At 46.8% G+C, this 23266-nt stretch overlaps 1 protein-coding gene across 9 annotated transcripts in view; it reads right to left on the minus strand.

The window, feature by feature from the left end:
• Window positions 1-1522: 1522 nt before the first annotated feature.
• Window positions 1523-23266, minus strand: part of COL26A1 (collagen type XXVI alpha 1 chain) — a 167150-nt gene continuing 145406 nt past the window's right edge. For 4 of the 9 annotated variants that reach the window (XM_032130025.1, XM_032130019.1, XM_032130018.1 and 1 more), the window contains 8 exons: window positions 19150-19242; window positions 17611-17672; window positions 15199-15261; window positions 11532-11576; window positions 10131-10175; window positions 9430-9514; window positions 6041-6209; window positions 1523-4965 (listed from right to left, as the gene is read on the minus strand). In XM_032130025.1, the coding sequence (XP_031985916.1) occupies window positions 4941-4965; window positions 6041-6209; window positions 9430-9514; window positions 10131-10175; window positions 11532-11576; window positions 15199-15261; window positions 17611-17672; window positions 19150-19242 (587 nt within the window). In that variant the 3' untranslated portion in view covers window positions 1523-4940. Of the gene's footprint in view, window positions 6210-9429; window positions 9515-10130; window positions 10176-11531; window positions 11577-15198; window positions 15262-17610; window positions 17673-19149; window positions 19243-23266 lie in introns of all 9 variants that reach the window. The other 5 variants (XM_032130022.1, XM_032130026.1, XM_032130020.1 and 2 more) reach the window with 3 other exon arrangements.

Genomic DNA, 23266 nt, shown 5'->3' on the forward strand with positions numbered 1-23266 from the left:
TTTCCTGGGCTGTGTTAAGCTCAGGAGAAGTCAGTTCCCCTCGCTGTGATTACAATCAGTGGCCATAATGGCCCAGAGACCAACATGGGCCTGATGCTAATTTGGTGCCTGGCAGACCAGCACAGCCACAAATGTCCCAAGAAATTAATTTAGCCTTTTATCCAGCAACTCCCAATCTGTACAGTGGTGATTAACACAACTGCCTTCCCTCAGAGGACTTTTTGCAAGGATAAATATATCGAAGTTGGAGGTGTTAGGACTCAAAAACCAAGATAAATACACCCTGAGAGACCCAGAGAAGTGCTGCATGGGAATGTCTGGCATGAAGTAACCTTGAGCATGTCCTCATCAGTGATGCAAAACTCCATGTGAAGCAGAGGCCTCGACTCTGTGGGCATTTCTGAGTGTTTGCAAGGCTCAGCCTTTGCTGCACTATTGGTATCTGCATCTCTGCAGTGTAAAAAACTGGCTGGGATTTACATGTCTCTCGTTTTCACTGAGATGTGAAAAACAAGTTCAGAGCCCAGAACTGTGACATTTGTGGCAGAAACAGCCCAGGTCCTCCGCTGCAGCCTCCCTTTGCTAACACAGAGGTGTTGCATCCAGAGGGGCAGTCGTTCCCAGAGCAGGGAGGTTAAAAGAAGGTCTTTACCCACATCCTCTTCTGGCAGTTTGAATTGTCACAAGAGATGACGACTCTGGGGGTCTCTCTAAGCCCAGAGGCACACTCAGAGAGCACCCAAAGGCTGCTGGAGGAGGCAGATGCCCAGGAAGTACCGGGGGATGCCAGGGAGGGGGTCTGGGCAGCCCTTGCTGTCTTAGCTGAGCCAGCTCAACTTCCTTGTACTGTGAGGAAACTTTTGGGGAAGTGAGGAATGCTGCAAATATCAGCAGATTTTAATTTACACTGTTGGGCAGAGCACAATTCTCTGTCTGGCTTGTTTCCCCCTCACAATCTGCTGCAGCCACCTGTCCTCCGAGTGCCCTCGCTGAGCCCAGGCAGAGCTGTGATCCCTGGATCTGCACTGACACACAACTCCTGCAGGAACGGGAGGGCTGCTCTGCAGGAGGAATCTGCCAGGTCTGGGGAGAGCCTCGCTCTGCAATGCACAGCAAGATGTTCAAAGGTTACCTGAGAGGCTGCCTGAGGAGCTATAACACCTCCCCAAGCGGGCAGGATGTGCCCCCGTGCTTGGGTCCTGCGCTGGGAATGCAGAGAGGTGACTCAGGGTGTCCTGGAGACAGATCTCTCTATCCAACACCTGCAGAGGAGTCAGTCCCACTGACGGCAGGGAAACTCAGCTCTGGTTTTAGGCAAGAAAGGCCCTTTTTGCCCCTCCAGCCCACAGCAGGTGCTCAGAAGCAGGGCCTTCATGCACATCTTGGTTTTAAGAGCCCTGCAAAGGGGCTTCCCAAAGAGAAGGTTGAGATGTCACGGAGGAAAAGCAGCTGCCCTGATTTCAGGCTGCAGTTTGCTTGAACTTGCTCTGAACTTTGTAAATAGAGGACACCTGACACAATAGTCATTTACAGTAAGTTTATTTCTCAGTGCATTACATGAAAGGTCTTTGGTATTTGTGGGTCCTTGAATACTGTTCCCACTCTGCTCCGTAAGAAAATGCTGAATACAAAACATTCAATATACAGTAACAAACCCCATAGCAAATAAAGAGAATTAGATATTTGGAACAATAACATAGCAATATGAAAACAGATAAGTAACCATGCAAGAGGTGGAACAAACAGGTTGTGTTTACAACAAACATTAAAGCCTGCCATAAATGAGTTCATCCTGTCAGATGAGATTTATTCTTGCTCCTAAGTTAAGAAATTACACATGATTGCAAGATACTGCCTATGGCTGCCCTATAAAAGACCAAATGGTTGTAAAGCTGATCCCCAGGAGAGAAGCCAGGACCATTGGCACACATATGAAACACACTGATATAAATAAAAAAGGTACTGTGAAAATAACTAGTGAAGAAGTTACCATTTCCTTCCGTGGGTGGGAATGTGCCTTGTGAAAAATTATAGCACCTTTGAATCCCTTGGTTTCACAGGAAACCAAGAAATCACAGAGACTCTGAGTAGTTTAACCCCTACACCCCCAATGGAATGTTTCTTGAGTCAGACAAAGGCTGTAAACGTGGAGGAGGATGGGTTTCCAATCATCGTATCAGGAAGGAATTCCAGAAGCTGATTGTCCTTAGAAGCCTTTGTCACAGTGCTCAGGGTCCCACATGACAGCAGCTCATGGCAGACACTGGAGCAGAGCCCACACAGCACCAGCATGTGCTGCTCCAGGGCTGAATCTGATTTTTAAGGCCTGTTCCTTTCAAAGTTGATGGCAAAATGACCGTGGAGTTTGGTGGGAGCAGGTGAGGGCTCTTCTCTCTGTTTTATTTCTATTTCCCTGGGTTGCTATCAATTCCTTACAGTAAGTGCAAATTAGACCCTCTGGAGAGGAGCATTCCCTGCCTCCCAGGAGTTCCAGATTGCTGGTGAATGTGAGGGTGCACGACTTGCAAAGGGTTTTGGTTGTGCAATGTGCTGCTTCTGGTTAGCTCAGGGCAAGGAAAACACTACTACTACCAGAGCTTATCCAAGTCAAAAACACACTGGAGCTCAAACAAACATCAAGAATTTCAAAAAAGTCTTAGGGAAAAAAAAAAGGAAAAGAACACACTATGATATTGCACAGTATGTATGTAAGATAAAGCACTAAACATTTCAATTAAAATATATTTCTAAATGAGCACGCATTCCAAATAAATCCCCTAAGTTACATAGACATGGCAATAAGCATTATATGCCCTGGCTGAAATGAACCTCAGGATCCTGCCTATGATGGAGAATGTGGTTGGAGTGGTTTGCTTGGTCATCAATATCATTAATGTCAGTGTGTGAGGCTGTGCTCACTTTAAATGTAATTAAACTGGGGCGGCACAACAGTGTGGTCCAACCCTGGTGTGAGTGGAGAGGAATGAAACCCCAGCAGAGAGAGAAAGTCCATCTGGTATAATCCTACTGTCCTCCAGTTAAAGATACAGTACCTCATCAGAGAGATGGAGCTAAACAAAGCAAGGAGGGTGGGGAGAAAAAATTACATAGCTCGTACAGAAACCTGGAAACATCAATAATTAAAGTGGTCTCAAACCTAAACAGCCTTTTGACAATTGACTTGGCAGGATTAATTACAAACAGCTTCCATTAAGTTTTCCTTTCATCTTGTCAGTCATTTGTTTCAAATAATATAAAATTCCAAATCCTTGTCAGTATGAATGCCTCAGCAATGCGAGTGACTAACGCATTAGCACTCATCAAGCTCATGCAATAGCTTTGAATTCAGAAGACAAACTTGGAGGAAGAAAGATTTCTCTTTCAGTTCAGTGTGAAGCCTCTGAAATGTCAGGGAAGTGAAAATGGCCTCATTGTATTCCCTCTTCCCCAAATTCAACCCTGTAGCTGCAGGAACAGTGAAACTGAATTTCCCCACTTCTCTTTTGAAAGATTGCTTTGGTTGGGTTTGGTCCCTGAAGCTGCCATGAGGACACATTGTTCCTGTGGCACCAGCCTGCCCAGTGCATGAGTTTAGACTGAACTGAGATTTCTCCTCAGTCTTCAGGCCTGATTTTCCAACACCAACTGGTTGGCACAAGGATTTATCTCCTGGAAGCAACCAGTGAGGTCTTGGAGTGTCCATGTGATCCAGAGCAAGACAGTCCCAGTTCAACACTCCAAGCACTTCTCAATTCCTGCACAGGAATCCCCTGTAAATGGGGAAACATCCTTTTTTTTGGCACATTTTCTTCTTAGATGGAAAGATTATTCCAAGAATGTTCCCATGGCTGCTCCATGCTTGGCTGCCCACAAACAGAGCTATTGCCCTGCCAGGAGTGGAAGGAGGGATATGGGCTCTTACAGCACTACAGACATCCTCAGAGTAAGTGCTGGGTTTGAAACTAAGATGCATTCAGAGAGGCTTTATTTCCTTCTCCCAAAGGTCAGCAACGTGCTGGACTTGAGTTTTACTAATTTTCTTGTCTCTCTACACCACGCTCCAGCTGTAACTCAGAGTGCAGCCAGGCAACTCCCCAAACTCATGCAAAGATTTGGGCTTGTTTCTTGGAAATGTCCCATGGAAAACTCAATCATTTGGAAGCACAACCTGAACCAGGTGGGCTGGTGCTGAACGAGCCCCACCTCTGGCACTGGCCAAGCAGAGTGAGGATGCAAAGGCAGGGCAGGGAGTTGCATCCCTGCTGCCTCCACCACAGCTGGTTGTTACTCATCTGCACAGCAGTAAAAGCAAAGTTCCAGTGCTTGCTCAGCATCAGCTTATGCCATTTCACCTGGTTGGACTCCTAAAGAGGAGGGCCAAGTGAAGGCATGGTGAATTCAGCCATGCTGAAGTAGCCTGTGATCTGCTCATTTGTGAAAATGCCAGGTCCCTCAGTGAAACTGGATGTCTCTGTAGCACCACCATGTTCACAGTGTGTATGGACAGTCAATTTAATGTGTGGCTAATGCTGGCCTGGCAGAGCTCCTCCATTTTTAGCCTCCTTTCCAGTGGGCTTTGCCTTGGGAAGATCACTTGGGGTGCTGAACACAGGGACTGCAGAGTGTTTCTTTGCAAAGCTTCTGACAGAAACACTGCAGCAGTGCAGCCCAGCTTGCTCACACAGCTGTGTCCTGCACAGGAACCAGGGACAGCGGGGCCAATAACACAAACTCAATTTGCTCTCTTTTGTCCTGGGCTGAATTTGAAAACTGTCAGAACATGGGAATTAAAGAGTAAAAAAATAGTACAGTCAGGTCTGCTGATTAATTTCCCCCTTCTAACAAAAATCACTGTCTACATGAATGACATCAGCTTGTCTGACCTCGTTAGCACAGCAGGTGGAGTGATTCATTTGTCACTGAAGGGCAGGTTCAACTTCTTAAACCTGGAAGCTGGTACTTCCCCTAAAATAACAAGTTATTGCAAAAGTAAAATGACTCTGTATTTAACTCCCAGTGCAAGATAAGCTCTTGACAAGACTAATTCCTTAGCCTGTGGTTTGCTACTACACTGTCTCCAGATTCAAATGGCGAGGATTTACTCACAAGATTAAAACAAAACACTGTGAAAACATTTTTCCAGATTGCTGTAGGATTAGGAAACTATTGCAAAATATCCCTTTCTGTGAATAGTTACTGCCACCACTTAAATTAATTATCTCTGGATGTATGCACAAGCTGAACACAGTATGGGAAAATTCTTGCACAATTCCATCATATCTATCTCATGCAAACTGCTCCATATTTTCACAGAAACAGTCTAAACCCTCTGAAGATAGACAGAAAGCCAATGTTGTCATGAACATTTGCATCAAAAGTCCTTGCTTAGCCAACCACAAATAGAAACAATGCCACTCACACGCAATTAGCAACATGAAAAGCCAAGATTTTGATGCAGAAGTCCAGAGAGCCGCCTGAATTTTCAGCGTAATATTTTTAAATGTACTTTGTATTTTCTAATTTGTTCTTTGCTTAAAAGGAATCCTTGCAGGTCATGCTTTCATGGCCTGTGGAAGCAGCATCTGGAAGTTAGTGTGACACCAACACATGAAATAAAAGCAGATGCCTCCAACCACGGCAAAGGACAAGGCTGAGGCTTGGCTTTGGGACTGGGGGCATGGATGGGCTTGGCCAGTTAAGCAGAGCTTTACTGAGTGACTGTCAAGGGCAGTGAGGAACAAGGGGAGGGTTAAACTCTCAAGGCACAGCCAGGAGGTGTCACTCCTGTAGGCAGCTTCTGAGACACCTGACAACTGCTATTTCAAAGGCAAACCAACAAAATCAAGGAAAACATTCTGAAAACCCTCTCTGAGCTATGGATAAGTCATTCCCTGCAATCAGGGCTCAGTATTGGCCACAGAAGGAAACCCAGCCACCAACACTGCAGCCTCCCACCCACTTCATCTGCAGTGTGCAGTTAAGCACTGGGTACTGTATCTTTAACTGGGGAACAGGCAGGAGGACACGGAGATGCTCCTACTTCATCCGGTTGCTTCTCCTTCTGGCTTCACCGTCATCCAGCAGTGAAGAGAGGATCTGGTGGGCCTGGGGCTGCCGGGGTCCTCCTCGCTTGATCTTGATGCTGCTTCTCAGGGGGGAGCCCGGGATCACATCCTGTCCAGAGCCTGGCTCAATGGAAGACAAAGAGTCTGTAAGGAGAGAAAGTCACGGGAGAGCACTATTTAAAAGGGGAGGCTGAGGAAGACACTCGTGGGCGCTTCCGAGTGGTTCCTCTTCTGGGAGCAGTGTGGTCCCTCCTGGCTGCTTTCCATGCAGGAAGCAGCTTTGGAGCTCCAGGTTTGCTGCCATCACACTACTCCTGCATTAGATGTTTCCCCTCTGCTCTGCCTGAACTCCCTGGGGTAAGTGCTCCTACTGCAGGGCCTGTTCTCATCTGTAGTTTCATTTCTAAAGTGCTGTTCTTTTATTACCTATAAATTTACTTGGGCTGTAGCAACTACTCAGCACTGCCCAGACTCCTGGTGTTGGAGGATGAGCTGGGTGGTCACTGGGCCCTGATGCTCCTGGGGGTTTAGGTACCATTTCACTCCTGGCAAAGGACATTTGGAGGCACTGAAAGGATTGAATGGAAGGATTGACCCACCCTGGGCTGCAGCCAGATCAGCAGTAACTCTGGGAATGGCTGGTAGCTGCCATACTCCTGCTCCCAGAGTGCCTCCAGGTAACACCCTCCTGCTCTTCCCTCAGCTGAACAAATTAAATATACACTGGTCTGGGCCACTCCTCAGCAACAGATGCTGGTGGCTTGGTCTGCCTCATCATTTCCAGTGCCCCAATTTCTTCTTCCTTTTGCCTCCAGAGCTTGATGTTTGTGTTTCCCTGCCAGGAGCCCAACGTGCCAGCCTTGGTTTGCTCCCACGAGGCAGCATTTCTTTTCCAAGTGAGCTTTTGGCTGCCAGGAGATTCGGGCTCTGTCTGCTGGCACCAAACCCTGCCAAACAATTTGGGCTTTGCTGTGTCCTGCTGGGCTGCTCTCTGCAGCTTCCAGGCCAGGTCAGCTCCAGCTGCCCTTCCACTGCAGAGGAGAGGTTTGTTTGCTGGGATGTTTTGCCTTGTTGCTTGGGTGGCTGTGGTTTTGCAAGCTCAGTGGGAAGTTTCTTGGGAAAATGAGAACATGGGATTGGCATTTCTGAGTGGGGTTTTCAAGCTGGGCTACCCCAGGACCTGTGGTTAAATCCTTAACACCTACACTGGGAACATGACCAGACAGTTGGTGCTGGGTGATTTAAAACCTCTGTGGTGCCTTTCAGTCCAGGGAGGTCTGTGCTCAAGGAAAATATTTTTTGTTATTTAATGTCTTTTTCTCTTTGTTTGTTGGGGCTTTTTTAACCATATACAGAAAGATGAACATAATTGCACAAGGAAAATATGCCTTGCTTTCCAAGTTCCCTTTCTAAACAGTATTTTTGTAGGGTCTAAAATATGTGTGAAGTTAAAGAATGGACCTATTTCAAAAGCACAGAGCAGGAATATAATTATCTATCGTTATGGGACAAAACCCCCCTAAAGTCATACAATATAGGTGTTTAAATACGACCTAACCACAGTGTACAATTAAAAAACATCCATTTTTGCTGATGTAGTTACACTGGCATAGAAGCACACATGGGTGTAAATAACTCATCTCTGTCCCAAGCAGGGACAGATCAATACAAATGGTTTGCTGGAATGACTGTTTCAAAATAACAGCAGCACACGCCTTGTTGCTGCTGCATTACCAAAGTGAATGTGAAACATAGGTAAATCAGGCAGTTCTGCTGGGGTAAGGCTGCCTGAACCCCAGTCCCAGGGTGTACAGGAGGTTCCTCAAGAGGTGACTTTTTGCTTTATTCTACTTTAAATGAAGGTACAAAGTCAAAGCCAAAAGAGGGCCAGGCCGTGGGTCCTGTGAATAGCCTGCACTGTGCTTATGGACTAACCCAGGGAACCCCCCTTTCCCTCTTTCCTGGAGATCATCCCTGCTGGCATGGATTGCTGCCTAGGAAATCTAGTGGGCATCTCCCTGGTACCTCCACCAGCTCAAAGCAAAGCAGCATAAAAATATATTTTCCTACCCTTGGAACGAAAATGTGAAACGAAGCAGAATTACTGCAGAGGTCAGGTCAAGGTGAGTGTGGTTAAATCATGGGGTTGTGATTCATGGTTTCCCAAAAATCTTATGTTGTTGCTGCCTATTGCTTTTGGAAATAGCACTTGGGGCCCCCAAGAGCACGAGGCCACTCTGCTCACTGAGCAGAGCAGAGCAGGCTTCAGGCCAGGCCAGCCATGCTCTGGCACTGGAAGTGTCCAGCAGCAATCCCACCTCAGCCCTGCTGGCTCCACACGGGGCTTGAGGGCTCCCAAGGGGCTGCCCGAAGTGCATCCAGTACTGTGAGGAAGGCATGGTCAGGGATGCTGGGCATTTTAGCTATTTACCATTTTCATAGCTTAAATCGATATCCAAAGGCCACATCCCAAAAAAAATGGATGTTGATCTGAGGGGAGGTGTGAGGTTGGCTCATAAGCAAGCCAGGAATGAGGTTTCATGTGTCAAGGACAGAAGAGTGCTCTGGGACTTGGTCAGTGCCAAGGGACAGGCTTGCTGCTCACAGCCTGGCATAGCAGAGGCAAACATTTTGCCTCTACTGTGTTTCTGAAAGGGGAGAAATGGCCACAGCAGCTTTTGTGAGAGAACTGATCCTCGGGTACCCCAAAAGGAGAAGTCTGACAATGACCAACACCTGTGACAATAACCAACACCATACTCTGGTCAAGGGAAGAGGACATTCTTTAAGGTATGAGGTACACACTGTACCAGTGATGGGAGAGCCACCAGCCTCAGGAGATCACAAAAATCTATCTGAATGTAGAACATGTGGGACTTTCTTTAAATCTGACTGTGAAAGTAGGTTTCATGTAAGTTATAATCACAGAATGTTCAGGGATCACTGTTTGGGCTTTCTCTGCAAAACGTGGTGCTGCACAAGTCAAGGGCCTCAGTGGTGTCAAATCACTTGGAAGGTGCTGTTAACAGGATTAAATGATCTGGCCTAAAGACTTGAACAAGCAGCTCCTTGGGAAGCTGGTAGATGATCTGTGCCACGTGGCTTGAGCTACTGCTCGTGACTTGGCTGCCTGAACTGTAACAAAAATCACTGTAAGGGTCATTTCACCTGCTGCTGGGAAAGCAGAGGAAGTATACAGCTGGTGGAACTCAACAGTTCTAAGCACCCATAAGTCATGGCACCTAGTTTAGAAAATGTGGCTTGAACAGACACCAGAGAGCTCAGGAGACTGGGAGGGTGTTTAACCAGCAAGCCTGAACAGAGCCTCTGGTTCCCTAGAGAAGAAAACCTGAGCAATGCTCACCATGAATTCCTATCATGTGCTCAAGGATTAATACCCTCTCAGCCAAAATCTTCAGAGCTTCTCGAAGCTGTTGGACTCCTTCCCCCTGCAAGAAAGAAAATAAAACTAACATTGGAATATGTTGCAGAATAGGCTTCCTGTCCATAATGCTGCTTTCATAGCACCAAACTCTGCAGTGTGGATGTTTAAAAACGAAAAGAGGTAAAAGAGGAGATAACCTGAGTAGGAGAAATCCCTGTTCAAAGAGCTCCTCATGTACACTCAGGCTGTAGTTTGTTGTCCTTGTTACCTTAGGTGTGGGCTTGAAGGGACAAAGAGATGTTGGGAAGTATTTCAGGAACTGAGAGCAGAGATGTGAGAACGCCAATGCTCTGCACATGCAGCTTGATCTCAGGGAGTCTGTCCTTCAGCATGTGGGAGGGACAATAGGGAAGCAATTCCCAACCAGCTCCTGGTGACAGAACAACCTCTGGGGACTGAGGCATTCCGAAAACATGGAGAGAACATGGCCAAGGAAACCTCACAGGCCAGGACTTCTGGCACGTATTAAATTCAAACCCAAGGTTCACATCACCAATTTCTCTGCACATTTAACCATGGGCTCACTCCCTGGCCCCCTAACCCCACCTGTCAAAGGGAATACAGTTGAAGGACAGCAAAGTGGCAAAAAGGAAAGTAAAATAGTAGAAACACATCCTTACATCAGCACCTTTGTCACCTTCCTCACCCTTCTTGCCTGGTTCACCCTAAAACAAAGAAAGAGACACTTGGTTATGTGTGGCTGAGGACCCTTCTAGGATTCCTTGGATCCCTTCCCACCAAAGGAGCAAATTAAAGAAGCATTTCACCAGCAGAAAGCACAAGGACTGCCCCTTCATGCCAAGGGCCAAAGTGCACTCCTGAGCTTTGCCCTGGCTCCTGTCAGCTTCCCAGGAGGTCACCACCACTTCTAACACGGAAGAACTTCTCCAGGAGTGGCCAAGATGCAGGAGGGGCCACCTGCTATGGCCTGGGCCCCAGCAAGGCCATAGACATCTCACTGGGCTCTCAATGAACAACATTTTAGGCTAAACCACAGATAATTTGCTCTTTTGCCCCAAACATGCACATTTTCATCTTGATTTAGAACAGAAGAACCCTCCATTCTGCTTTCATTAATTAGTCACATCACTTTCTGCCTCTGAGGATGCTCATTAAGCTTTTCTTGACCAAAGATCCCTCTGTGCTGTGAACATTGGTCTCATGTTTTCCCCCAAGCCAGGAAGTTCATGCACCCTCTGAAGAGCAAATGACATGAAGAGCTTAAACCACTCTAAGCTAAACATAAAACAAGACTGACAACCTAAAACAGAGAGGAAAGGCTTGGGCTCCTCAAACTTGTTGGACATCCCTGAGATCTTTGCAAAGCAGTGGCGAGCACAGGAGGAAGGACCAAAGAAAAGGTTGTGTGAATTGTACAAAAGGATGAGGTGGAACCAAGGAAGAGAGATGAGAACCCTCCCAGAGGTTCTGGGACCTCTCTGGAAGCTGCCAGCCAAAAAAACCCCAATTTTCTCCACTAGATCTCTGTCACCCACCCTTCCTCACCACTGGTTTGTTTGCACTGGCCATATGTGCCAGTGCAGACATCTCCTCTCTGCATCTGTTCAGGTATTGCCAAAAAATCATTTGCAGACATCTTTTAATCTCATTACAGGGTTTCCAGCTCAGCTTGGCTAACCAAGGTGCAGGAGGGAGTTGAGAGCAGCTGATGGACTTTAAAGTGTTTAACTGTGCCCACCTTTGGGCTCTGGTAGTGCCAGAAACTCCTGGGGCCCAGGGAGAGCTGTGTGGGCCCAGCTCTGGCCAGAGTGACCTGCAGGCAAAGCACAGCTCCCCTGTTGGGGTGATGCCCTCCTGGTCATGCCAGCACTGTGCTTTACACCGGGGGATGTTTCATTTGCAGAGGGATTCGTTAAGGTGAGGGTGTCTACGGAACAAATGTCTGAGCTGGAGCCAGCAGAGCTCAGCACTGAAGCAGCTCCAGGCCAGCCAGTGGCACCTACAGTGCCAGGCACCAACCCCACCTGAGCCTGGCACCCACCCTCGAGTGCAGCACTTACAGGAAATCCCTTAATGCCCCTCTCTCCAGGCAGACCTGCTTGCCCCTGTTGGAAATAAAGTCAGTGTCATTAGGAGATACTTTACCATTTGACAAGAACACAGTGTAATTTTTACTAGTGGAATTAAGATGGCTTAATGAAAAACCTTACACTTGGGATAATGTGAGAAAAAAATTCCTCTCCCTTGACATTATCACTTGGAAACAGCAAAAGGGGGTTATGGTCTTCTGTCAAGTATCAGCTCCAAATCCCATCAGACTCTGGAGGAGCTGGGTTGGATACAGAGCTCCTGAGCTCAGTGCCCTCTCTGTAAGACGATTAGCAGGTTTTTTGAACTTTCCAGCAGTCAGTTACATTATACCAGCAAGGAATTTGGCTGCAGATTTGTTCCTTACAAAGACACTGCATTCTTCTCTCTGGTAAAAGTGATGGGCCACTGCTGCCCCAGCCAGAACAGAGCCCAGGACTCCCACCGAGCACTGATTTAATCTGCTCCTGCTTCACACACATCCCACAGCTCCTGATCAAAACACAGGTACAATATTTTGGTCGGTTTGTTTCTTTCTCCTGCTGCGTTAATTTTCACATTGTTCTCAGCGAGGGGTTTTTGTTCTTTTATTTAAAAAAAAATTTATTTTTTAACAGAAACAGTTGGAACTACTACGCGTTGGTCTGGGGCAGAATGAAATGCCATTGAACTGAACATTTTTTTCCCCCGTTTTCCTCCACAGTGCTGGTTTCTCACCCTGGAGCAGCTGGGGCAGGGCAGAATCCCTGACCAGGAGAGCAGTTAGAGGTTGTTTACTGACAAAGCAGGAGCTTGGGAAGAAGAGGCAAAATGTAAAAGCATTTATAGAAATCCATTAATGAAAGAGCTGCATATTCCCCCTGGCTCTTCTCCCACAGACACACTCAGCAACAAACCCATCCTTTTTTCCCCAAAAAAACTACATTGATGGTGGCAGATTTCTGTAGGAGAAAGGGAGAGCTGCTGGGTTTGTGTCCATCAAATTGCTGCTTTGTATAAAACCAACGGGCATCTACAGAACATTCCCATGGAGGACTGAATTCCTATGGAATGCCTTGCCAGCACCAGGAAAAGGCCCCTATGGACAGGGAGAACTCTGGGAAAAAAGCCCAGTCTGGCAGGTGCTCCCAGTATCTTCAAAGGGAAATACTTGGATTCTGCACTGGAAGGAGCAAAGCTTGTGAAAAAGCACAGGCCAGAGGAAAAATCACAGAGAGGAGCGTAACAACACACTGAAAATACATAAACAGGCTGTGCTCCATGTCCAGGAGGAACAGAAAGGATGTTATCAGCTTAAAGGGGATCAAAGGATATTTAGGCTGGATGTTGGCAATATCTTTTATCCCAGGCCTCACTGGCTGTTCCTCTGAAGACTGCCTGGAGATGCTGTGCAGCCTCCTTCCCTGGCAGTGTTTGAGATGAACAGAGGCTGAGCGTGAGCAGCACACAGAGCTGAGCCATCCAGGGGCTGTGCTCTGACTGCTTCAGGTCTCTTCCACATCTGTTCTCTCTGAGATTAAGCAGGAAGAAGGTATAATAACATTTTCTCAAATCTCAGTAGATATTGTAACCCCTCCCTCTGCTTTTCTTTGCAGCTGCACAGCTCCTCTGCTCGAGCCCTCATTTGTATCTACCAAACCCAAAATTGCAGCATGTAGTTGTCAAAACCAGCATTCAAAGCCACACTTGCAAAAGACAAAAAGCACACAGAGCATCCTACAGAAATTCTGACAGAAAAAGCTGTCAGCTTCCCTTTCCACACTACAGAGCATGGACAGGAAATATGGGGTTCTTTTCTATTTATCAAGACATTTTGATATTTGAAAAATCTCATTTGTCCCAAAACTAAGAGGAGAGTTACAATTCTAAATCCCTAGCAAGGAGGGAACAAAACCAAATTCTGTGGGATCTGTCTGGACTGAATGGACACAATGCAACAAGATGTTGTTTCAAAAGAAGTGTAGTAGTAATATGGGATATTAGTAGTAATATTAGTAATATGATCAACCACAAACTAAAGCAAAATGTTAAATGAATCATTGACGGAGAGTTGTATCAGTTTCCTGGATGGAAATGTGACACTTTGCCACACACCATGCCCTTCTATTTTCTTTTAGCTGAACATAAAGATTGAATAGCAATGAGCTGTAGTTGGGAATCTGTGCATCCATCTCACCAGTTAAGGTTTTGCTCTCTGTCAGCATCTTGAATTCTAGTCCCAGAACTCCATCAGTCTGCAATCTATTTGTAAAGCCAAGTCATGCCCAAATTGGCTGAGCAGCACAAGGAAAGTGTTACAAACAATGACCAATGGTCCCCCTGTCCTTCAGGGAAGTGCAAGTGATTTCTTACACAAGAGCAGGACCAAGCACCCAAAACTAAAATATAACAGAGATTTCAAAAGGCATGTGTGCCCCACCCTCAGATATCTGCTGTTCCTTGATCCCTCAGGAGGGGTGAAACAAGCCCCTGGACATGCTCCCCTTGTGCAGAGGAGCACAGTTTGTCTGTTGCTGGTTATTCCCACGAATTTGAGAAGTCAGCACATTGGAACGAACTGATTTGTGTTTGTCTGTCTTGGCTCTTTCAGGCATCCCTCTGTCTGCTAGATTGGAACAGGGAGCAGGAATGCAGAGGAGGTTCTGGCATAGGGGGAATCACGTCACCTACAGCCCCCATTCACAGGTGGTGCCTCCACCTCCCTCTGTGGGACAGTAAAATGGCACTTGGAAGAAAAGGCACGAGGCTGTGTCAGTGCAGCCACCACTGCAGACTTCTATCATCTTAGGGTACCAACCAGTGTTTTCCTCCTCGTCTTTCTCCCCTCCTTTGATCCTCTCCACACTGGGTTCTCAGTGACTCTCCCCACTCCATGGCGCCCATTTCACAGACCTAAGGGCTGAATGATCCTCTTCCACCTGCTCCATTCCCAAATGATTTTGTGCTCCTAGGCTCACCCAGAGATTTCAAAGACCACAACCTTTTGGCAATTCAGCTGAACAGAAGCAGCCAAAGCCCCAAATGCCACTGTCAAACCCTTCCCAATGCTTGAATGCTGGACTGGGAATCTGACACATTTATACCCTTGTTAGATATTTCTCTGGTAGTTCTTAAACTTCACCAGTTTGGAAATAACATTCAAACAGCCCTTTATGTTTGGTTATCAGCACTGGACAGCCCACTAAGGACTGAGGCACATAAACATATTAAAAACATGACTTCAATATTCTGAATATGTTAAGAACGTCATTTGACCTGGGAATGACTTTGGTTCAGGAAAAGTCCGATGAGTTTTTAAAGCCTTAGTGCCACAGAAGGAAGAGTTCAGTTAGACCTCTCAAAACACTCCACACTAAACAGCTTTGGCTGGTGGAAGACAGTTGGTCTCCACAGGCCTTTGTATACTATGTCTTTGCTACCTGAATCTCTTTGGGGAATACCTGACTTTGGCAGGAATTCAACTCTTTCTCTGTAAAGGAAACCCTTGTCTTGGTTCTTGCAGAAGCCCCAGAAACTCTACATTTAAAGCTGTTGGTGGCTGTAGTCCCACTGCACTTGCAAGACCTGTGCTGTGTGCAATTTCTGAGGCCTCACCCCCCAAACACGGCTGGGAATCTCTCTGTGCATGTAGAACCTTACTCTCTCTCCTCGGTCTCCTTTGGATCCTTTTGGTCCAGGCTGTCCTGGAGATCCTGGCAAGCCCTGGAAGAGATGCAGAACGAGAAGGAATTCATTTCTACTGTGCAACCTTTGTGTAGGTGTTGTGAATACATTTCCCAGTGATCCTCAGCTCCTGAAAATCTCATACACCCATTAAGCAATTGGGCTGGATTCTCTTTTCCCCTCAAGCAAATACAACAGAAGCTCTGTTTGCAGGTATCTCAAGCCCTGTACTTTCTGCAGATCCCTCTATTTGGGTCTTTTAATGCACTGCAGGCCCCTGATGTAACATTTTCTCAGGGTCACTATGACAGGACAGTTCTTGTTCTCAGTTACCAAGAAGAAATTAATACACAGGTAGTATGTTTAGCTTAAAAATCCCCACTGCTTCCCCCCACTTCTTAATTGCCTCAGTGGGTGGCAGGAGCAAGCACACATACCTGAAAATTAATTGGATTGTGCAGTGGAAATTATTTTGAAGCTATTCACTCACCCTAATAAACAATTTTCAAATTAAGCCCAATCTCTGCTAATAATTTTACTCCCTGGGTTGAACAAATCTATAAAGCAGTCACCAACAGCTAAGAAGGGCACAGTCTCCAGATTTCTACTAATTGAACTGCTATGCAGAAATCGATCCAAATTCTTAACTTATCCACCCAGAGAAGCCACAGTTATTAACCAGACCAAGAGAGAACAATATTGTTTGTTTATATTCAGCCTGTCAGCTCTCCTTCTCCCCACAACCATGTACAAGATGCTTTTTTTCCACCTCAGGTGACTTGCACGTTGTCTTGGAGGCTGCAGAAGTGAGCCTGGAGCTCCCCTCCAGGCCACTGGTGATTTAAGCCAGCCTGGTTAGGAACAGCTGCCCAAATCCCACATCAGCACCCAGAGAAATGGTTTTTCTAGGCCGAGAGAAATAAAGGTTCTGGGCATTGCTGTGAGGAGCTCAGTGCCTGGTGAAGTGGCCCAAGGAGGTTGCACACACATGATTTAAGGGCTCAAAGGAGGAGCCCTCTCCCAGTTTCAGCTGAGAGCCAGCAATGCTCAGCACTATCATGTTGCTCCCTGCCTGCAGCCAGCCCCACCAGCTCAGCTGAGCTCCCCACCAAGGATTCAGAGACTCAGGCCTGGTTTAGGAGGTTCCCTGGGGCTGCCAAATGAGGTAGGGCACAGACCAGGCTTGACCCTGTGTCAAACATGCAGCATGAACAAAGCTCAAGTGTCCATAAGCATCCTTTGCTCCTGGAAGCTCTCCACAGTGTGTGGTGAGACAGGGATGCTCAAGAACACCAAATTCCACATTGCAAAAATAAAAGATTTACAGTGTGTGCTGCGTGTCAAAAAGCCAGACTCTGCTGCAGAATCTACTTATGAATTGTGAATTACCTTATATTTAATGATGTTAAACTGCATCTGTCATTTGGCTGCCAAATCTCGCACTGTGTTCATATCTATCTGGAGTTTCTCATTGTTCTCCAGAGTATTCCCTAATTGAAAGGATTCTGCTACACTGGCAAACTTTCCCTAACCTGGTGTCCATTGCTTCTTCAAAGTGGTTAATAAATGCATAGGAAAAATCTTCTCTCTCTTATTTTCAATTCCAAACTTCCTCTTATCAGATCTAAGTTACATCCCTCTGCTGTTACTTAACCTTTCTCTGTGCTCTCCAGTCATGTGAGATTCCTTCGAAAAATTTGATGCTGCTGCTTTACCTCCACATTAAGCAACATTCTTCCCAAAACTGAGTCCCTTTGTATCAGCCAACCACAATTTGGTGTAGTTTGGCAGTTCCCTATTCATGACTTCACTTCTTTCCATTTAACCAGCTTTTTCCATCCATGTACTGAGTACTGTGCCCTTCTTCTACCATAAATTCTTTGGAGTGCGGTTTTTGCCCCTCCATTATTATCTCCCCCCTCCACAATTTTTGTATCAATAAATAATCAAATGGATGGGAATTTGTGATATTTTTCTTCAATAGAAAGTGTTATGTCTGGAAAAGTAGGCTTAACACATTCACTCTGGTGAGTTGGTGAATTCCCATTGAGGCATTTTTGTTCTTTTTATGTGTTCCACAGGAAATGCAGTATTTTTCTGTCACTGTGTTAGTAAAGCCCCTGTCAGATCCTTTGCATCAACTCAGGCCACACTGAAATGTTTGGACACAGCAGCAGCACAATGTGTTGTTGTGATTAAGGGAAACTCTGGAGAGCACAACCGTTTCAACCTCTCAATCCAGAATGAGAAAAAGGAATCAAATCCCAGAATTTCATGGGGAACAAAACAGCAGATCTAAGACTATTCTCTCTCCTTGTGCAATGAGATGATGTTTCACCACTGATCCTCCCCCTCTGCCCTTCACCCCAAAGCACCAAAGCACCTTACTTGTGATCCAGGGGCTCCGATGGGTCCTGGGGGCCCTTTGGGTCCTGAAGCACCTGGTGGCCCTGGTGGGAATCATAATTGGAGACAATGTTAAGAAGGAATAACCCTAAATTCCAAAGGCATGCACTTCCTTTCATGTTCTGCTGAGTCTCTCAGCAAGTGAGAACCCTTCATGGATCCCAGGACAGTGAGAACCCTTCACGGATCCCAGGACTGTGAGAACCCTTCATCAAACACCGCATTACTGGACACCCACACCCTGACAGAATACATCCCTATGCCCTAGGGGAGATGTTAGAGCTCTGAGAGGAAAAAAAATGGTGAAAATAGGAAAGAAGGATGTCAGTAACATCCTGCATTTCCATTCCTTAAAATGCAACTGTTGTGAAAACTTAAACTGGATCCATGGAACAGCTACACGAGAGTGAGATACTGCAGGTGCTGGTCCTGAAACAACCTCAGGTGGCAAGGGAAGCCCCAAGGCTGCTGCAGTTGGTGTCTCTGGGGTGTCACAAAGCTGATGATGAGGGAGATGGAGTTTGGCCAGAGCCAGGGGAGAGGCTAAGTGGGGCAAAGAAAAGCTCTCTCTTGGTCTTCACTCACTCCAGTGGCAATAAAGTAATTTAAACTCTGTACCACAGGAAAGCTGCTTCCAGGATGAGTTAAACACCATCTAAACAGGTCAACTTGTCTTACACAGTCACTTAACAGATTCATTCCTTTTGAAAAAATAATTATATCTCAACAGTAGCTGTTATATTATACCTGCAGATGGGAGACAGGATATTTTCTTAGCCTGAACTTAGCAATACTCCTCTCTGCTTTACTTGTCACAACCCTTGAGATGAAACAATGTGGACATTATACACAAAGTACAGCTGAATCAGCCTCAATCATTAATGCACCATACAAATGCTTAAGTCAAAGAATAAAGGAATTGAAGGATAAATGAAAGGCCCTCATAATGAAAGGAGAAACCTTTTCTGCAACTAATGGGAGTTCACTCCTAAATATGCATCATACAGGGAAGTGCTGACGTTTGCAGGAATATTATCATTTAAGCCACCCATCAGCACAGAGAGAAAGAAGGCTTGCCAGTGAATTTTCATCTCAGATTCTGATTTCAGTTATACTGCTGAGAATCTGGAATAGCTCAAACTGGCTCCAAAGTCTTCATACACCTCACAGAGCATCTGGCCAGACCCTGCTTTGTGGAGCTCTGCAGTGACAGGACAGGATTGCAGCAGGGTGAGAACAACTCTGCTCTCGGAAAAGAATCACTGGACAACCCATTCTTAAGGACAGCTTTTCATCAGCCCCTTTCTCAAGATGTGTCCTGCCAAAGGTAAAACAATCAGCCACCATAAGCAGCCACAGATAAAAAACCCGGTTACATCTTGCCACCCTTCCCACTGCTTCCCTTCCAGTAAGGACCACTTCCCTTCCCTGCAGGCACCCACTGACCATGCACTCTCCATCAGGAAGTCTTTGCTCATCCTCGCCCCGCTCCCAGCCCTGCAGCCCAGCCCCGTGTGTCACCTGGTGGCCCCACGGGCCCCGGGGCTCCCCGCGGTCCGGGCAGTCCAGCCATGATGGTGTCGATGACGGTGGAGGCCAGCTGGGGTTCGCCATCTGCGGCACAGAGCAGAGTTAGTGGCGAGCCCGGCCGGGATCTTGCTCCAAAATCCTCTGGCGCCCGTTGGTGGCCAAGGGCCGCAGCGCTGCAGGATGCTAAATTGGGGCTCTTGGAGCACTTGCCTTTTGCTCTCAGAGGGCTGTGTCCCCTCGTTCTGCAGAGCTGCTCATCCCACCCCTGAGAACCGCAGACAAGCTGTCCTTTCTCTCGAAACCTTGGTGTTTTACACACCTGTAGAATCCCACCTTTGGATAACTGATTTAGAATTCGGCATCCCCGAGACACACCTGGCTCGTGGCTGCCTGGCAAATGAAGCAGGGACCTGGGGCTCCCTCCTGCCTGGCACCAGGGACCTGCTGAGCCCCCCTGGCAGCACATCCCCCCAGCCCAGCCAGCTCACCCAGGTGGGTGCTGGTGGGAGATGCCCTGAGGTAAGGATGCAGGAAAGCTCAGGGCTGGGTGTGCTTTGCCCCCTCTATGTGCTCAGGAAACTTTCCTGCCATTTAGGATTATTTTAGGTGTTCAACTGGGCAGGTTCACTGAGTTCTGGGAAATGGATGGAAGCGGGAGTGGAGCAGGGAAGGGAAAGCCAGGAGCAGGAACTGGAGGAGTTTTGTGCTTTTGCACATCTTTCTCAGTTCTCTCCAGTCAGGAATAAAACCCAGCAGCCTGTAGCTGTCCTCAGCCTTGAACCAATAGGTTTCTATGCAGTTGGTAGCTGAATAGAAAACCCACAACTATAAATAAAAAAGCAACCCCCAGTATTTACTGCGATGCCAAAACCATGTTCAACAACCCTGTTCCCGGTGGACTTGTACCATGGCACACCAGTAATCTGGAGAGGTACCTGAATGGCAGTGCCTTCCATCTGAGCACCCCACAACACTTTTGGACACTTGTGGAAACCTGGGGCAAAAATTCAATGGACAACCAAGACAACAAGGCCACAAAACAAGCAAGGGAACCCCACATCCTGGTGCTACTGAGACTTGGAGTCCACTGTCCTGTCCCTTTGCTGTAGGACCAACAACCTAGCTCCTGTTTAACCTGGATGAAGATGTTGGCTCCTGGTCACCACGATGGCAAACCCTCTGAAAAGCCCACATTTTCCACAGCAGGAATAACATCCATCTCCTCCTGCCCATGACCTCAAGCTTACTCATGTTTCCTTCCACCCATCCCTGTAACTCATCACAGTAAAATTCAGGGGAACCCTGTGCAGTAAAAGGCTGGGAATGTCTCCCTGCAAATGTCAAGTGACACCAGGAAGGTCAGAAGGGTGTTTGCTTACTCTGCAGAGTCCAGCCCAAAGGTCAGAAGGGGAACTCTCCAGAAATTTAAGCAGACACACTGCAAAGCCTTTCCAGCTTCTGGAGCTTTGGCAATGATAGAGAGGACCTCCAAGCCAGTTGTTTGAAAGCAGCTCCCAGGGAAAACTGGCTTTGACTGCCAAGGATGACAGGACATCTCTGCAATGCCCTCCTGGCAGCAGGACAGCACAAGATCCAGCCCAGATCCATCTAAGAACCAAATTTTGTGCCTAAAGCCTGAATGCAAGCAGGTATTTATTTGACTACTGTTTCTAAACCCATTTATCTTCCCCTCCTCACAGCCCTGAAACAAAACAACTGAGACTCTTTTCATGTTCAGGAGGAAAGGTACCTCAGTGAAGTGTGTAATCCAATTAATTTGAGTTTTATTTGACCATGTCAAAATCCATCACGGCTTGGGAGTAAGATGAAATTGGGAAATGAGCATCAAACAGCAGTGAAGGCATTAACAGTTGCAGAGCCTTTTGTTTTTAAAATGATCAACAAAATCAACTGCACATCCACTGAGAGGGGCAGAGGATGGACTGCAAACAGCCAGGGTTTAATTTCTCCTGGAGGTAAGCTGGGGATAAAGACTTGGGTTACAAAACATTCCAGCTAAATGGTACATTATTACGATGACAGAGTTACTCCCACAAATCCACCCATCCTGACACTTGACTCAACGTTATTTATGAAAGGTGATTCCATGATTCTGACACAGAAGAGAGCTCTGATCAACAACCCTTGGGCTCAGCAGCTCCTGGATGGCCTGGGCAGCACAGGACTGTGGCACGTTCCTTCCTCAGCTGTCTGGCCAGGCAGAACTCACTCAGACCCAGTTTCCTTCCAGGATCAGCTCTGAACGAAGCAGTCTGTGAATGAAATGGGACTGAAGTGTGTTAAAACACAACCCTCACATTTTTTTAAGGGACTGCGTCCATATTCTCATAAAGCAGCAAGAATAACTTGTATCTCTATAAACTCCCTTCTCCTTATAAACAGGGGGACATTCTGGGGCTCTCTGCAGCTGGAGACTGTTAGAACAGCCACAAAATAGCATCAAAGGGGAGCAGGAATCTTCCCTTCTCAGCTACCTCCTGCACTGACCCAGGCCCTGCTGGGCTCAAGAGCTGGATTCTGTTTCAGTGCTTCTGGATACCCCAAAGCAGCAGACAATTGTTTGCTTCATTTGAGAAGACCTTGGTATAGAATTAGCTCCAGCCAAGCCAAGAGGAAGAGTGAAACCAGTGTGACCTGGTCAGGTAGGAGCAGCTATGTTCTCTGGAAGGGGACAGAGCCATCCTGAAACAGCACAGAAATGCCCTGAAGGACATGGTGAAAGCTGCCCAGCCAGAGCAGCAAAGGCAGCTCAGGGCACACTTGAAAGCAGCTAGTTTCCTCAAATCCCTTCCCTTCTCAATATCCTTCCTCCTCTCCTTCCCCTTCACTTCCTCTGCTCTGCTCTCCTTCCTCAGGAAGGGCCTTGCTGGCAGCAGGCACTGGGATGCTGCTTCACAAATCCCTGTCCCTTATCTCCACTGATGTGCTGGGCACACAATCAGCCCACTCTGCCTCAGTTTCCCCTTCTCTCCCCTCAGGCTGCCCAGGGGAGTGGTGAAGGCACCATCCCTGGAAGTGTTAAAAAATGTGTGGCTGTGGCACTTGAGGACATGGTTCAGTGGTGCTGGGTTGATGCCTGGACTTGATCTTGGGGGTCTTTCCCAACAGTGATGATTCTGTGAAAACAGGTTGATTTTATTTCCATGTGTCCTTTGAAAATCTTCAAGATGTAAGAAAACAGCCCTCAGGGGTGAGAGTTGCATTCTTTTCTCCAACTTTTCCCTAGAAATCGTCAGTGTTAGCACAAGCAATAGGTCTGAGCTGGCTCTAGACCACGTACCCGATCACTCATTTTTACATGGCAGGGAAAGTGAGAGATCCCAGTAGCAGCAGCCCCAGCAGTGGGGAACAGCAGCTCAGCTTCTGGCCAAGGGCTAGGGTTTCAGACTGAGGGATAAATTCTCCCATTATAGCCTTGATTTGTTGAGACAGGATGGAAATGAAGTAATTGTGTCTTAATTTTTTTCTGCTACCTGATCTGGAGGGAGAAAAATGGGACCATTTCTTTTTCCACAGCACAGGGAAACTGTGAGAAAATATTTGTCTCCCCATTTTTGGCTTCTGCCTGTGGATAAATATTGCCAACAGGAACTTGTTGCAATTAATAAAGGCACAGGCATTAACCATGTTCAGGCAGAACCAAACTCTGTAAAATAACAATAACCTGATACAGCTCTCACATCTCATTTCCATTACCAGGAATATGCTTCCCTCTGCTGTCAGCAGCTGGAATCTTGTGTTTATAGTTTTCAGATGTGCTCCTTTCAAAATAAGTAAATACTTTTTTTTAAATCTAAACCAAATTTACAAGGCTAAGTTTTACTGGTGGTAGACTATCAGCTTTCCACCAGCCTGGAGGAGGCAAAATCAGCCAACACAGAGACAAAATAGTAAGAAAATAGACTTGATATTGCCAGAGCATTGTTATGGCCACATAGATAACTTGTACTTGCAGTTAGATTTGTATAAAAAAAAATTGCCATAAAGTTTTGGGCTACTTCTTCTGCAAACCAAGAAATCCACAGGCATGGAGGGAGGAATGCCATGGGGTGCCCAAGGATGGAAATGGAACAGGCACCTTCTCCTC

This window comes from Corvus moneduloides, chromosome 20, assembly GCF_009650955.1.
Source record: "Corvus moneduloides isolate bCorMon1 chromosome 20, bCorMon1.pri, whole genome shotgun sequence".
NCBI lineage: Eukaryota > Metazoa > Chordata > Aves > Passeriformes > Corvidae > Corvus > Corvus moneduloides.